General features: G+C 45.9%; 1 protein-coding gene across 1 annotated transcript; it reads right to left on the reverse strand.

Annotated features, from left to right (window-relative positions):
- Nucleotides 1-3221: 3221 nt before the first annotated feature.
- Fate1 (fetal and adult testis expressed 1) lies at nucleotides 3222-10125 on the reverse strand. The gene is made up of 5 exons (XM_026403540.2): nucleotides 10020-10125; nucleotides 8852-8979; nucleotides 4583-4689; nucleotides 4191-4269; nucleotides 3222-3353 (listed from the first exon to the last, which is right to left on the reverse strand). Exons 1-5 carry the CDS (start codon nucleotides 10123-10125, stop codon nucleotides 3222-3224), a joined length of 552 nt encoding a protein of 183 aa, XP_026259325.2.
- Nucleotides 10126-13956: the final 3831 nt, after the last annotated feature.

The raw sequence follows: 13956 nt of genomic DNA on the forward strand, positions 1-13956 counted from the left end.
ACCCAGAAGAGTTCATGGTCAGAGTTCAGGTGAGCTCAAGACTCTGGCCTACACTGCCACAGGCCCAGTGGAGAAGCTTGCCTACTGGTGGGCCCAGGCTGTTGGCAGTCAGGGCTGGATGCTGGGCTGCCTTGCTGTGGAAGCTGTGTGTCTGCCCAGATCCAGGAGCTGGCCCCTCCCAAGGTCCCCAAGGGATCCATCCTTGCATGGAGCATGCTCAGGGCTTTGCCTCTGGAGACTAGAGGCTGCCATGCACCTGCTTTGGAGTGTTGGCACAGTCCAAGCCAGCCCACCTGACTGGAGGCCAAGCCAGAAAGAATCTGTGAAAGATGAGGATCCCAAGGTGAGGCCAGCCTGAGGGTCAAATCCAGCCCTCCCTCTAAGATTCTTTGGACTTGGCCTCAAAGAAGGATAGAGTTGGGGAAGGAAAAGAGGCAAGAGATCCTGGGGCAGTAAATCTTTGACTCCTTTTCAAGAGGCCTGATATTTCAGGGTGGTCCTACGTGTACCAGAGTCCCTCCCTGCGCCCTCATGACCCCTCCTCACAAGATCACTTTCCCCAACTGCTTTCCCCCAGCTGCTGGGAGGCCAACTGAAATGGAAGAACTGGAATATTAAGTTTCAGCCTCTGCCCAGCTTGGTAGGCAGGGCTTGACCAGAGGTATATACTTTCTACACCTGCACAGATGGCTTGGAAGATAAGCTCCTCCCTCAGGGAGCTGTGCAGAGAGGTCTAAGTGAAAAAGCATGGAACACATACAGTGCACTTAATCCACATGGTACAACACAGAGTTTGCATGGCACACACCGTAATACTGTCTCTGTGCCCCTTAATGAACCCTGCAGAGGAGTCCTTAAGGACAGAGTGATAGAGTGTTGGTCTAGCATGTGGAAGAGGCCCTGGGTTCAATTTAAGTTTTGTTTTAAAAAGAAAGAGGAGGAGGAGGAGGAGGAGGAGGAGGAGGAGGAGGAGGAGGAGAAGGAGGAGGGGGAGGAGAAACCCTGCAGAGATGCCCAGTGTCCATCTCCCAGGCTGCCATAGAAGCCATCAAGAGCATTTCTGACTGAACTTCCCCTCAGGAGGTCTCTGAGGCCTTCTTGGTGGGTCAGGCAGTCAACTTGAAAGCATGGCTAGGAAGTGAGCCCCAGGCCATGCCAGGAGCCCACCCAGTGTCCACATTTCAGGCAGGTCAGAGAGGCAGGCAGAGCCCAGTCAAGGGCTCCATCTGAGCTCACCTAGCTCAGGAGGTGTTTCTCCATGGGGGCCACCGTGCTGTTTGTTTGCAACTCAACTAAATTGCTCCCAGAGGGGAAACTTTATTTCACAACATATTTTCAACCTGAGACTTTCTGCAAACAGGGCTATGTCTGCGCAGGTACACGCATAGCTGGGCCCAGAGGGCAGACCCAGCCTGTCTCTGTCTCTGCTACAGTCAGGTCTTCCTCAGAGTTTCCTGGTGGGCAGAAGAAAAGAGTGGCCTTAAGGGGACCATGTGAGGGCAAGCATCTTTTCCTCCTTAGCTTCTAACCCCTCTGCTCCCCTTGAATGTTTCCATGGAACCAAAGGCAGTGGATATACTGAGATGTGGGCAGGAAGAGCCACATGCTACCTGTGTCTGAACAGCTGGGATGCTCCATCTCCCTGCTTCTTTTAATATTCCTCTGTGTCTTGGACCATGGTCTGTCCTCAGGCTCTAAAGGGTAGAAGGATGGTCTTCAAGAGGGTCTCTCAGCCTTGCTTCTGGCCCTCAAGCAATTCCTGGGTCTCCAGGGCCCATTTGGAAGGGACAGGGAACACCCTTGGGCCTCATGGGCTCTCTTGGATCTCCTAATAAAAATTACTTATTTTGGGATGTTGCTGTCTCCCTATTCAGCAGAGGGATTTCTTCTGGCACTACCCCCTCTGCTCTGGGGCCAGAGAGAAAATCTACCAACTGTTTCTTCGCTAAGTGTCATTGTCTCAACTTTCAGCAGGGCCAAGGCTCCAGGGGCCACATATATGGTGTCTCACAGGGCTCACAGGAGATCCTGCATCCTGTCAGAAGTACTGCAGTCCAGAAGAGGGAGAAACCTACCGAGGATCAGAGAGAGGCAGGGTCCTGGCAGAAAAGGTGCTGAAACTCAAACCTCTTCTTTCACCCACTCTCTCCCTCTGTCCTTTCTTCTCTCCTTCTCTATCTCTGTCTTTGTCCCTCTCCTTCCCTCCAATATTTCCCCCTCTGTGCTCTCCCTCTTTACTTCCATACTTCTCCACCCTCATATGCACAGATGGTTATGTTCATCTCATATCTAGTGACACACTCTCCACCTTTATAGATACAGAGAAACCTCAACGGACTTGGGGAACAGAGAAAGGTCCATTTAGTCATAAAGCTAATGAGAAAGCCCTGGGTCTCCATCTCTACACATATGTGTATTGATCCCTGAGCCCCAGGGAAATTGGCATCAGCTCTTCCACAAGGCTCCAGCAACCTGGCACAACTGCACCATGGGTGACCCTGTCCTAAATGTACTTCATGAGGCTGTGGGTCCAGGAAACATCCAAGGGGAGCAGAATGTCTAGAAGCTAAGGAGGCAAAGATGCTTACCCTCACGTGATCCCCTTAAGGCCACTCTTTTCTTCTGCCCACCAGGAAACTCCAGCATTCAGAACTGGGGACACTGGGGGCTGGGAAGGAAAAGGGGAGGAGGGCAACAGGGTCCCTGGGACATTGTCAGCAGCCAAGTTCCAGCCACAGGGCCTTTCACTAGAGGGATTTTTACCCAGTGCACCTTCCCACTACTGGCGCAAATGAGTCATGTATATAAGAACCTCAAGCACCAGATTTCGCTGTTGCCATTAGAATTTTATTGAGCATGTTCTTTGTGTGGAGCCCTGCACACTAATGGAAGAACAGGGGAGAAAGCCGAAGCAAACCTTGCCACAGAGGTTGGAACAGAGCAGGCAGGAAGCTGGAGCCAGTGAGGCAAGGCCCAGGGAGCCCTCACAAGCAAGCAGGCAGTGCCTGCCACTGGTGCTGCTGGAGGGGCGGATGCCACTCTCTCCTCTCCCTCCAAGACGGCACATCTCAGCTCATGCAGACTTCCTCCGGCTTCCAGCAGCTAGAACCTCCCTGATCCTACCTAGAGGCTGGAAGTAGGCTGGGACAAGGCAGCTCTGGGAGAAAAGGGACGAGGGGAGGGAGCAGAGGCTCTGGCTGTGCTGAAGTGCCTGTGAAGCATCACTGGCGCATCCATAGCCACAGGTTGGCGATGCAGGCAGACACCAGCATGGTGAAGAACACAGCCTCCCTGTGCCGCCAGGTGGCGCCCTGGTCCTCGAGGGCACGCAGGCGTCCAGTGATCATGTGCAGCTATAGAGGGACCAAAAGTAGAGCTGGTGAGCAAGGCTCTTCCAGAAAACCAGAGGCTTGCCAGTGGGGGCAGAGGGGAGTGTGAAGTTAAAACAAGAAGTAGTTTTGCTACCCTTTAGCAGGCCCAACTGCCCCTGGGTGAGAAGCAGCCAGCCTGGCATGACCTAGTAGGACCCAGGGCCAGCTTCCTTCTCTCTCTCTCTCTCTCTCTCTCTCTCTCTCTCTCTCTCTCTCTGTGTGTGTGTGTGTGTGTGTGTGTGTGTGTGTTCACTCCAGGTCTCTTCAAGAGGCCAGCCTGCCCCCACTATAGCAGGGTGAGCTCAGGAAGAAAGTGGCTTTTCCTCCTGGGGTGGGCATGTGTGGCTGCAGTCACAGAACCAGAGAGAGGACTTCAGGGCCTGAGAAGGCCACCAGGACAGGTGCTCATCCAACCTCCTTCTCCCACTCCTGGGACTCCTTTCTAACAAAACCTGAGCTTGGTTTGCAGCTGAGGCTACCCTCTGCTGACCTCTCAGCACCACTGTCTGGCATTGCTCTGACATGCTTCTGTTTCCTGCTGCTCCCCCTTTCCTCTTCCCTGATTCCCTTGTCACAGCTCAGAGACAGAGCTTAGTCTCAAGGGTAAGCATCAAGCTGGAACAGAAGAGGCAGTGGGCCTTGGAGGAAAAGAAGAGAGCCCAGCTTCACCTCACCTCAGGGTGCTATAGGTGAAGATGATTATAAGGGCTATGTGAAATCAAAGGTGTGACTTTGCTTACAGCTCTTGAGGCTCTCTACCTCCAGGCACCATGTTGCCACCTGCACCTGCCATGTGGGTCTGGTAGGGCAAAAGCTCACCTGTCTTCTCATGATTTCCATCTCCAGTCCATTGAGCTCTTCCAGGCCAATCTCTGCTGCCATACTTGCATCTGAGTTGCTGAGGGAAAAGCAAAACACAGAGTCAAGAGTTTCTGATGGCACTAAGGAGGCCCTAGCAGAGAGGAAATCCAGGAGAGGAAGCAGGCCAGGAACTTCTTGAATAGTGACTCTAGCAGCCTGTGGTAAAGAGGGCCCGAAGGCTGGAAGTCAGCCTAGTCCAGGCTGCCAAAGAGTGAATGTAGGTTTCCAAAGGCCAGGAGGCAGCAGAACCCCAATATTTCAAGCAACCACACTCCTTCCTGGCCAGGCTGCTCACTAGGCTCTCTGCCCATACTGGTCCTCGCCTGGAGCACTCAAGGTGCAGCTCTTACCGTTCATAATGGAACCTCATGCCTTGCAAGCTGCCTGGATACTCTTGGGGATGGGCACTGCCATGCACTGTCTCTCTTGACATTCTGGGCTTCTGCAGCTGGTGCCCCTACAAGAAAGAAGGGTCACCCCAAGTCATCTGCTCGTTCCACCTAAGCAGCTTCCCCACACTTTGCCAAGATCTGATAGTGTATCCCAAGTGGGTCATGTGGTGCTTGACCCTCTGGAGCCAAGGGCAAGCCACTTTAGACCACTGAGAAAGCCTGGGCACCCCTATCTGCACCATGTTCCTCAGAAGCCCTGGCCTTGAAGGCTGTGGTGAGGGAAGAACAGTTACAGTGTCCTCTGCCAGAACTTCTATAGGCAAACATTACCTGAGAATCCAAACAACTTACTAAAGGAGAACATGAATTGAGGCCTGGCAAGGTGCCTTCACTCCCAAGGACACATGGGAAGAAAGGGAGCTAAGGTCAGCACTCTGGCTACTGGGAAGCCACAGATTCCCTCCCTAAGTGAGGCCAGCCATTCCTGGAGCTTTCGTTTTCATCCATCTGCTAATGACTCCCCAAGTGCATGTTTGAGGTCAAGGTTATCTGATGGCTTTGAAGAGCATTGTGGGGTGAAGAAGCAGAATGTGGCTTTTGGTGGCAGGCTTTCCCTGGGCTCAATCATAGCTGTAGGTTTCCACACTTTTTCTGCCTGCTAGGGACCCTGCCACCTTCTAAACCCTTACCAATAGCAAGTCATTGAATCCTTATCACAACCTCATGAAACAGGTGTTATTATTTTATTTTGAAAGATGAAGAGATTAAGCAAGTTGCCCAAGTCACACAACTAGTAAGTAATAGAGCAATAATCTGAGCCTAGGACACTGTTCTCCAGAGATTGTGCTCTTAGCCATTACACTATATGCCTCTCATACTGCTTCTTCTTAAGATTCCATTAAACAACAGCAAAGACAGTAAGACAGTACAATCCCATGAGAAAGATAACAACAGGAAGTGAAAGAGCTTAACAAAACTTTGAATGCAGAAAGTGCCCACGGAGGAAACCAGCAGACAAGCAGTCCTGGGCGTGGATGGGAAACAGATGGGGCGCTGCCAACTGGAGAGGCTGGCTGGCAGTACCCAGGCCTGGAGGCTGCAAGGACAACTGGTGGGGGGTGTCTCAAGAACAGAGGTGGAAAATAGGAACATTAACTAAAGTTCTGTGTATGAAACAGTCATCTACCCTTCTCCCTCCACCTGGCTGGCAACCAGACACTCATCCCCAAGCCAAAACCTGAACCAAATGAACAGGAAGCCTGGGGTGTCAGTGCCACAAAATAAAACTCTCTTTGTCTTGGCACTTGCCCTGCTACAGTACAACCTACCACTTGGCAGGCCTCAGCCAGCTGTGCCAAGGTCTGGGCTAGCACTTCTGTTAGCCTCATTCTTAGAAATGAACAGACAACTGCAGCTCACCTATCACCTTGGAAAGATCTACTCTTAGGTAACAACATTAAAATGAAAGTGAGGCCATTTCCATGAAAAGAGCTTTCTTAGGAGCTTTTCTACTAGGTTCCATTAGTTGCAATAATTCAAAATGTATTTTTTTTTCGAAAGGAGTGCACAGATACTGCAGTGACTTTTTGGGAACAGTTGTTTATATTAATAATATTTGATCTTCTTAAGAAACTTCAAAATAGCACCAAAATGACACTGAGTGTGAGATAAACCCCAGGACTACAAAGTAGATTTGCTTACAGTCATCTTCTTAAAGAATCTCCAGATTACCCCTGTGATTTTCCTATAGAGTGGAATCAGGAAAGCAAAAAGAAAATTTTCAGGAATTTGAAGGCAAAGTAAATATGAGTGATTGGTGGCCAGATGTTCTGTTTGAGGCAATGTAGTTTATCAATACATCAATATAATAGCAATTAATTTAACAATACCTTCTGTTTGATACCTTGTATTGTGACCACTTCATGTGATGGCTATAACTGTTCTAAAAGTTATTTGTATTTTTTTGTTTATTTGTTTTTTTAAAAAAATATTTTTTGGTTGTAGATGGACACAAAATCTTTATTATTTATTTTTATGTGGTGCTGAGTATCAAACCCCAGGCCTCACATGTGCTAGATGAGTACTCTACAACTAAGCTACACAGCCCAAGCCCCTGTATTGTTTTTTTTTATTATTTTTTTTAGTTGTAGTTGGATACACTATCTTTATTTTATTTATTTTTTTATGTGGTGCTGAAGATCAAACCCAGTGCCTCGCACATGTTTGGCAAGCATTTTACCACTGAGCCACAATCCCAGCCCCTTGTTTATAATTTTTAATTTTAAAACTACTTTTTGGGTATACATTATAAAATACAAGATATATATATATATATATATATATAGATAGATATATAGATATATAGATATAAATATATAGATATATATGGGTCGGGGCTATAGCTCAGTAAAAAAGTATTTGCCTCACATGTGTGAGGCACATAGTTCAATTCTTAGCATCACATAAAAATAAAGATACTGTATGTTCATCTAGAACTAAATTTTTTAAAAAGATATATATTATATATATTACATATGTGTGTGTGTGTGTATATATATATATATATATATATATATATATATATGATTAAGACTAGGAAATTCTATTAATTGAAACACATGCCAACTTCCTTGTTAATTATATCAAAAATTGTTATTCTTATTTTCCTTATGTTCCTTAAACATGTTTTTAAACATGTTCCTTATGTTTCCTCCCCAAATCAGCAGGATAGTATTATTAATTTTTTTTACCTTACATATTGGGATTTTCCCAGAGGCACCAACCATTGTATTAATCATCATATTCTAAAGTAAGCAGATGAATGAATGAATAGGATTAATAAATTAGAGTTCTTAATTCTAGAGTTCTAAATTGCATTTCTAATTCTAAAGCATTGCCCTCCTCTAGCCTTATGGCTAAATGTTCACTAATCCTGCTATGATATCCCCTTCAGTCTCAGTATCATGAGTGGCTTCCTAAAGCCTGGATTCCTGGAGCAACTTAATTTGGCTTCAGTTTTTAGACCCAGAAAGCCAATTTAATATTTCTAACTTATTTTTTGTTTCAGAAGATCACTGACCTGGAAGGCCCTTTTCTTGTTATTCACCAGAGCTTGAATCATTTCAGCCTAATAATCCTTTACCTAGAAACCAAATTACCCTCTTTGCAAACTTGATGCCTCTCTCAGTAACTTTTTTAAATACATTTTTTAGTTTTTGTTGGACCTTTATTTTATTTATTTATTTATTTGTGGTGCTGAGGATCAAACCCAGGGCCTCACACATGCCAGGCAAGTGCTCTACCACTTAGCCACAACCCCAGCCCCCTCAGTAACTTTTATTAAAGTATAACCACTTACACTTTTTGAAAGCATTCCCTCACTCATCCAAATATAGCTGACAGGATTGGTTACAAATTTAACCAATCCCATAGCTATATCCTATAACAGTCATGGCTCTTTCCTCTGAAAAATGGCTGCCTTCTTTTGCAACAATGTAGCTGCCATTTTTCTAGAATATTCCATCATCCCACAGATTTGTATGTGAAAAGATTGGCTACAGAATTCCAAGACTCAGGAAATGCCCTAGAACAGTCAGTTTTCACTCCCTCTCCAACCTTGTTGTCTTCCCAGTAATCTTTGCAACACTGTAACAAAACCATTTTTCTAAACTTCCTCACACAAGGTGAATATAGCTTAGAAAACTGAAGGCAAAACTTGATTCTTTGTAACAATCAGTTCTCCCTTTCCTTCAACCTGATTGCCTTTTTCTAGTAACTCTTGCTACTGTATAGCAACCATTTTTCTAAAACTTTCCCTCACCCACAGTGAAAATGCCAGGACTCCCCTTCCTGCATGGATACCAAAATCAGTGGATGCTCAAGCCCTGTATATAAAATGATGTAATTGCATAAATCCTATGTACATCATCCTGCATAATTTGAATCATCTCCACATAATTTCTAAAACCAAAAACAATGTAAATGCTGTGTAAATAGTCCTTGTATTGTTTAGGGAATAATGACAAAAAAGCCTTTGTGTTCAGTACAGATGCTTTTTTCTCCAAATATTTTCCATCCATTGTTGGTTAAATCCACAGATGCAGGATCTGTGGATATGGTGGGCCAACTTTTGGCCCTTCTTTATTTACCATGGTCAGGCAGAAGCCTCTATAACCAGTACTGAAAACCCCAACCCAGTCACCATGTGTCCAAGATCCCAGACAGTACCAAATTTTTGGGCCGGGTAGCACCCATAGTCCAAACTGTTTGGCTTGCAGAAGAACCAGAAGCCTTTGGTTCCAACTTCTGTCGCCTCTGGGGAGCACCTAGTGACCAGGATCCATGCTCCATCATTTCTAGAGAGAAGAACAGAGACCCTCAAGAACACCCATAGAAGTTATCCTGGGGCTTCCTGGGTGTTAAGACATACCAGAAAGAAGACAGTGCCCCCAAAGTTCTTAAGATTCACTCAAGACTACTGATCCCAGACCTGTTTATTCATCTGTTCAAAAGTTCAATAACAATATACTGAAGGCCAAGTTCTGGCCTAGGTTACTAGACAGAGTAAGCAAAGAGCAAGACGCAAGATCCCAGACATCAATGAACCATCTGCTTGTGTATAAGAGCGAGTGGGAAGTACACAACAAAAAACAACCCATCAGTACAAATTCAGAGAAATGATGGCTCCCTAAATGACAAAACAGGTAACATGGTGGAAAGAAAAAGCAAGTTCTAGAAAAGTAGGAGTCAGCACTGATACAGAGACTGGAAACAGATCTGAAAAGAACCAAACATGGGGAATTGAGAACTGAGGAAAAGAGCAGACCAAGGGAATAGGGAGCACAGAGGCTGTGAGGAGAAACAGCTTGAGATGTTTTAAGAACAAACACAACTGCGGGGGGGGGGGGTTGGCAGGGAACTTGCGCACTGGACAAACATTGCCAGAGCAGAGAATATGTTAAGGAGGCCCTGAATGCATCTTCTACATTGCATGATTTGGATTTGACTAAAAGACAAGAGAGGATTCAGAGACAGAATTAATCAATTTATTAAAAAAAAATTAAGCCCTACAAATATTTTGCAATAGACACAGCAGTGCCTAAGATGGAAGGAGTCAGAGAAACCATACATGTTGTTTGCACCCTCCTCCCTCTTGGGCTACAAAAGACTTATATCATCATCTATTTATCACTTTTCCCACAGTTCTCTGTAACCAACACAAACACTCCAAAACCCAGACACTACATCTAAGCATGCATGCATGCAAACACACACACATATATGCACAAAAGCACACCCAGAGGCACATGTACCTTCTCCAACACCCAAGAGCACAAGTGTAGATGAATGCCTACATGGTCTATATATGCTAGGGGACATTTTAAAGGATCCTCACCTGCTATCACCAGTTGCTCTTGAGTTTTCCCATGGCTTCCAGGCCCCACTTCTTCAGCTATGCACATTTCTATCTCCTCCTTCATGCTAGGGGGCCCTCCTGCCATCACCACCAGTTACTCACTTGAAGCTATGGCTAAAGATTCACAGGGTTCAGGGCACAGAGGAAGCGCCTGGAGAATCACCTCTTCGAGGGGCAAGAGCTCAAGGAAGATATACCCTGACAAGGTGGGTGGAGCCAGACTCCCTTCCTGGGTTCAGACCTTGGACTAGGCACTTTATGTTTCTACTGTACCTTGTTGACTCTGCTATGTCCTTCTTTGTTGCTACTTTGTAAGCAATTTAGGGGAAGAGATACAGCTCAGGGCCTTTGCTTATGAGAACTGCTCTGGTTCAACAACCTTTGATTTGGCTGGTTGGGGGACTACTGGGGTTTAACCTCCATCATTTCTAAAAAGAGGCAGAGACTGGCACAGGATCTGACAGTCAGTGGCCAAAGCAGGGTCAAGTCCCAAGTGTATCATGGCTTCTGTCAGTCCAGCTGTGGCCAATAATCCAGGCCATATCACTCCATCAGAAGGGATTCTCTGTAGAACACACCACGTCCTGCCTCCCCCAGTCTGAAATTCCTGGGCAAGGGAGATGCCCTTGCCCTGATTTGAGTTAGCCTGGTCAGGAACTATGAGATCCAAGGGCAAAAAAAGAGGGGGGGGGACTACTGTAGCCACGGGAGCCTAGGCCCTTCAATCTTGGTTTAAGTCTCAATTCTCTCTCAGTTTCCCTACAAGTAGATTGCACCAGTACATGTTTTTTAGGTGTCACCTCAGCCAGGCTCTAGTCCCCAGTGAGCCCATCAAATACAACTCTAGGCATTGCTATGAAGGTATTTTGTAATTATGGTTAGCATCTATAATCAATTGACTTTAAGCAAAAGAGATTGCCCTCAATAAGCTGGTGGACCATGACCAATCATATGAAGTTGTTAAATACAAAAGCTGAGGTTTCCCTAAGGAAGAGGAAATCCTACCTCAGGATTTCAGTTTCCATTCCTACCAAAGTTTCCAGCTTGTTCTACAGATTTCAGACCCACTGTCACGTGCGTCAATTGTTTTACATCTATCTGTATATGCTTATGCATCTAGGCATACATACATCCTGTTGGTTCCATTTCCTCCGATTGATACAACTACCAATGGTCAAGGCTGGGCTCCAGGGAACAATTCCAGACCTCCTGAGGGAAGGGGAGGCTATCTGTAAAAGGAATCAAGCACAGCTGGGGTCAGGTGGGAAAAGGAGGAGGAAGCAGGCAGAAGAGGAAGGGAAGGAAGGAAGAGAGGGAGAAAGGAAAGGAAAAGAAAAGGGAAGGGCCAAGATCAGCTGAGGGAGGGTGGCAGGTTCAAGGGTCACCTCCCCTCCTGTCCAGTGCAGAGCTCTGACATAGGCTCTGCCTGCATTCCTAGGGGCCCAAAGAAGCTCCTCTCTTCCCACTCCAGCTGAGCAGCTGCAGTGAAACCTGAGCTTTCTGGAAAGCCACCTTAGGAGCAGAGAAGCTGAAATTTGTGTGCACTAGGATTCAGAAGTCCAAGAAGCTGGAGCCATATGTTTCTGCCCAGCCAGGATCACCAGATTGAGCAAATAAAACTACAGGACACTAAGTAAACTTGAACTTCAGATAAACAAATCATTTTAGTGCCATTATTATGATCCATGCAACATTTGGGACATACTTACATTTAAAAAATGTATTCATAAATTATCTGACATTCAAATGTAACTCAATATCTTGTATTTTATCTGGGAATCCTATGCCCTTGCATCCTCCCTATGACCTCAAGATTTAACCTTGGGTAAATCTTTCTCTTCTTTGCATTTCATTTTCCCTGATGGTCAATGGACTAATGGTCCTCTCTAGAAAGTAGCTAGATTGAGAGAGATTTATAAGTCAGCAGAGCAGAATAGTACTGGCACTGGCTAGGCACAGCACCTTGATCTACTGATTCCAAACCACATTTTCCTCTGGCTGCCAGCTGGCCTTGACTTACTGGGACTTTGTGGGAACAGAAACACTGTGCCCAAGTGCATGTGGAGGCATTGCCCCTGGTGGCATAGGAACCCTCTACCTATGCCAAGCAAAGAGAATTGAGAGACTTCCTTCCCAGCCCCTGAGCCCCCTGTGCCACCCAATAGCATGCTGCCCCTCATGCATTGGGTGCCAAGGAAGGTTGGGAGGTGAGAGAGTATTTGCTATGGTGTGACTTGGAACTTGTACCTTAGTATGTTTCTAACATGTTAACCTTTACATAATTACTTCTATATCATAATTTCCTTTGGAAATAGGCCTAAACTTGCAATCCCAATATTCTTTTTAAAATATGTTGTTAGTTTTACATGGACACAATACCTTTATTTTATTTATTATTCATGTTTATGTGGCACTGAGGATGGAACCCAGTGCCTCATACATGCTAGGCAGGTACTCTGCCACTGAGTCACAACCTCAGCTGCTGCAATCCCAACATTCTGAGAAGCCTCTACTGTGTGGTGTGCTAATCTTGGGATCCTGAAGGGCAGGGCATGGAGAGAGATCTAACAAGTCTTACATGGTCTCTGCATCCAGGAGGAGGTCCATGGCCAAGTGTGTATGGTGGACTTCGGAGACCAACACTCCAATGGCAGGCTTCCAGAGGTAAAGGCCAGCAAGCTCTTCTCACTTCTATGTTAGATATCTCTGGGAAGAGGAATCTTGAGTACATCTGACTCATATGCGTGACTGTATGGTTGCAGCATGCAGAGATCTTATACAAATGAAATCTTATGCCTGAGGTACGTGCTGTCCTCCAACTTCCACTCTAAGTAAGCAGTGTGCCTTGGGGATCTCCCCATGTCAAAACAGATCAAATTTCTCCAAACCCAAGGGCAGCTGCTTCCTTCTGCTGGTCTTTTATTGACCTCCTTATGGACATTTTTGAGTTCCTAGAACATCTCACTTTCATAAACAGTGTAGCCAAGTGCTTCTGGACACACTTCTTGCACATATGTGCACATGTGTTCTGGCCAGCAGGTGTTTAGAAGTGGTTAGAGAGGTTCTGGCATGTGGGTTGATGATTTTGAGCTGTATTGACAAAACACCATCCAAGGGACCCACCAAAGTAAAGTAAATGCTTATTCCCAGCCTTATCAACAGAAGACATTATGGAACTTTTTTTAAAAAACATCATTATGATGGATGAAAAATGATATCTATCTCATTGTGGCTTTAATTTACATTGCTTTAATTATGAATAAACTGGAGCAATTTTTCATTTGTTTATTGATCTTCTGTAATTCTTTCTGGTGAACTGTCTGCTGGAGGGCTTGGATCTTTATTAAAATAAGATTTGTTTTATTAACAGAGAGGGATGGGGGTGAAAGCTCTCCCTCCCTTTAAGCCATGCATCTCCAAAGGAAACATCTTTTTTCCTAAGGTGATCTTGAGCACAGCCTCCAATGGGAACAAAACACATTCATTTAATTGCATGCAAGTTTTGGCTGAAACCTAGAGCAGGCATCCAACTCAACACAGGCTACTGCCTGCTTGTCTGCCAGTCTACCCTTGTGTCTGTCTGTCTCTCTACCTGCTCTCTGTCTACCTGGTCCCGTATCTCCAACAATGCCTCCTGATTACTGGCCTCTTCCAGCTACTTAGCCAGCCAAGCAGTCTGCTCAGACTAGCAATGTTCTCTCCCTGTTCCCACCTCCCTATCCAGACACAGTTGGAGGCAGCAGATGCCCAGGCTTGGGGTCAGTGCTCTACAGAGTGACTCCTGTCCCTGGTACATCTTGGTAAGGAGTTTCTTCTGCTCTGAGCCTCAGTTTCCTATTTTCATATGGAAGGTTGAGCTTAAACTCAGTTTCAAGCTGTGTCTCATGGCTTCAAGGAGGTGTACTGAGGGCTTCCT

Source organism: Urocitellus parryii, chromosome X, assembly GCF_045843805.1.
Source record: "Urocitellus parryii isolate mUroPar1 chromosome X, mUroPar1.hap1, whole genome shotgun sequence".
Taxonomy (NCBI): Eukaryota; Metazoa; Chordata; class Mammalia; order Rodentia; family Sciuridae; genus Urocitellus; species Urocitellus parryii.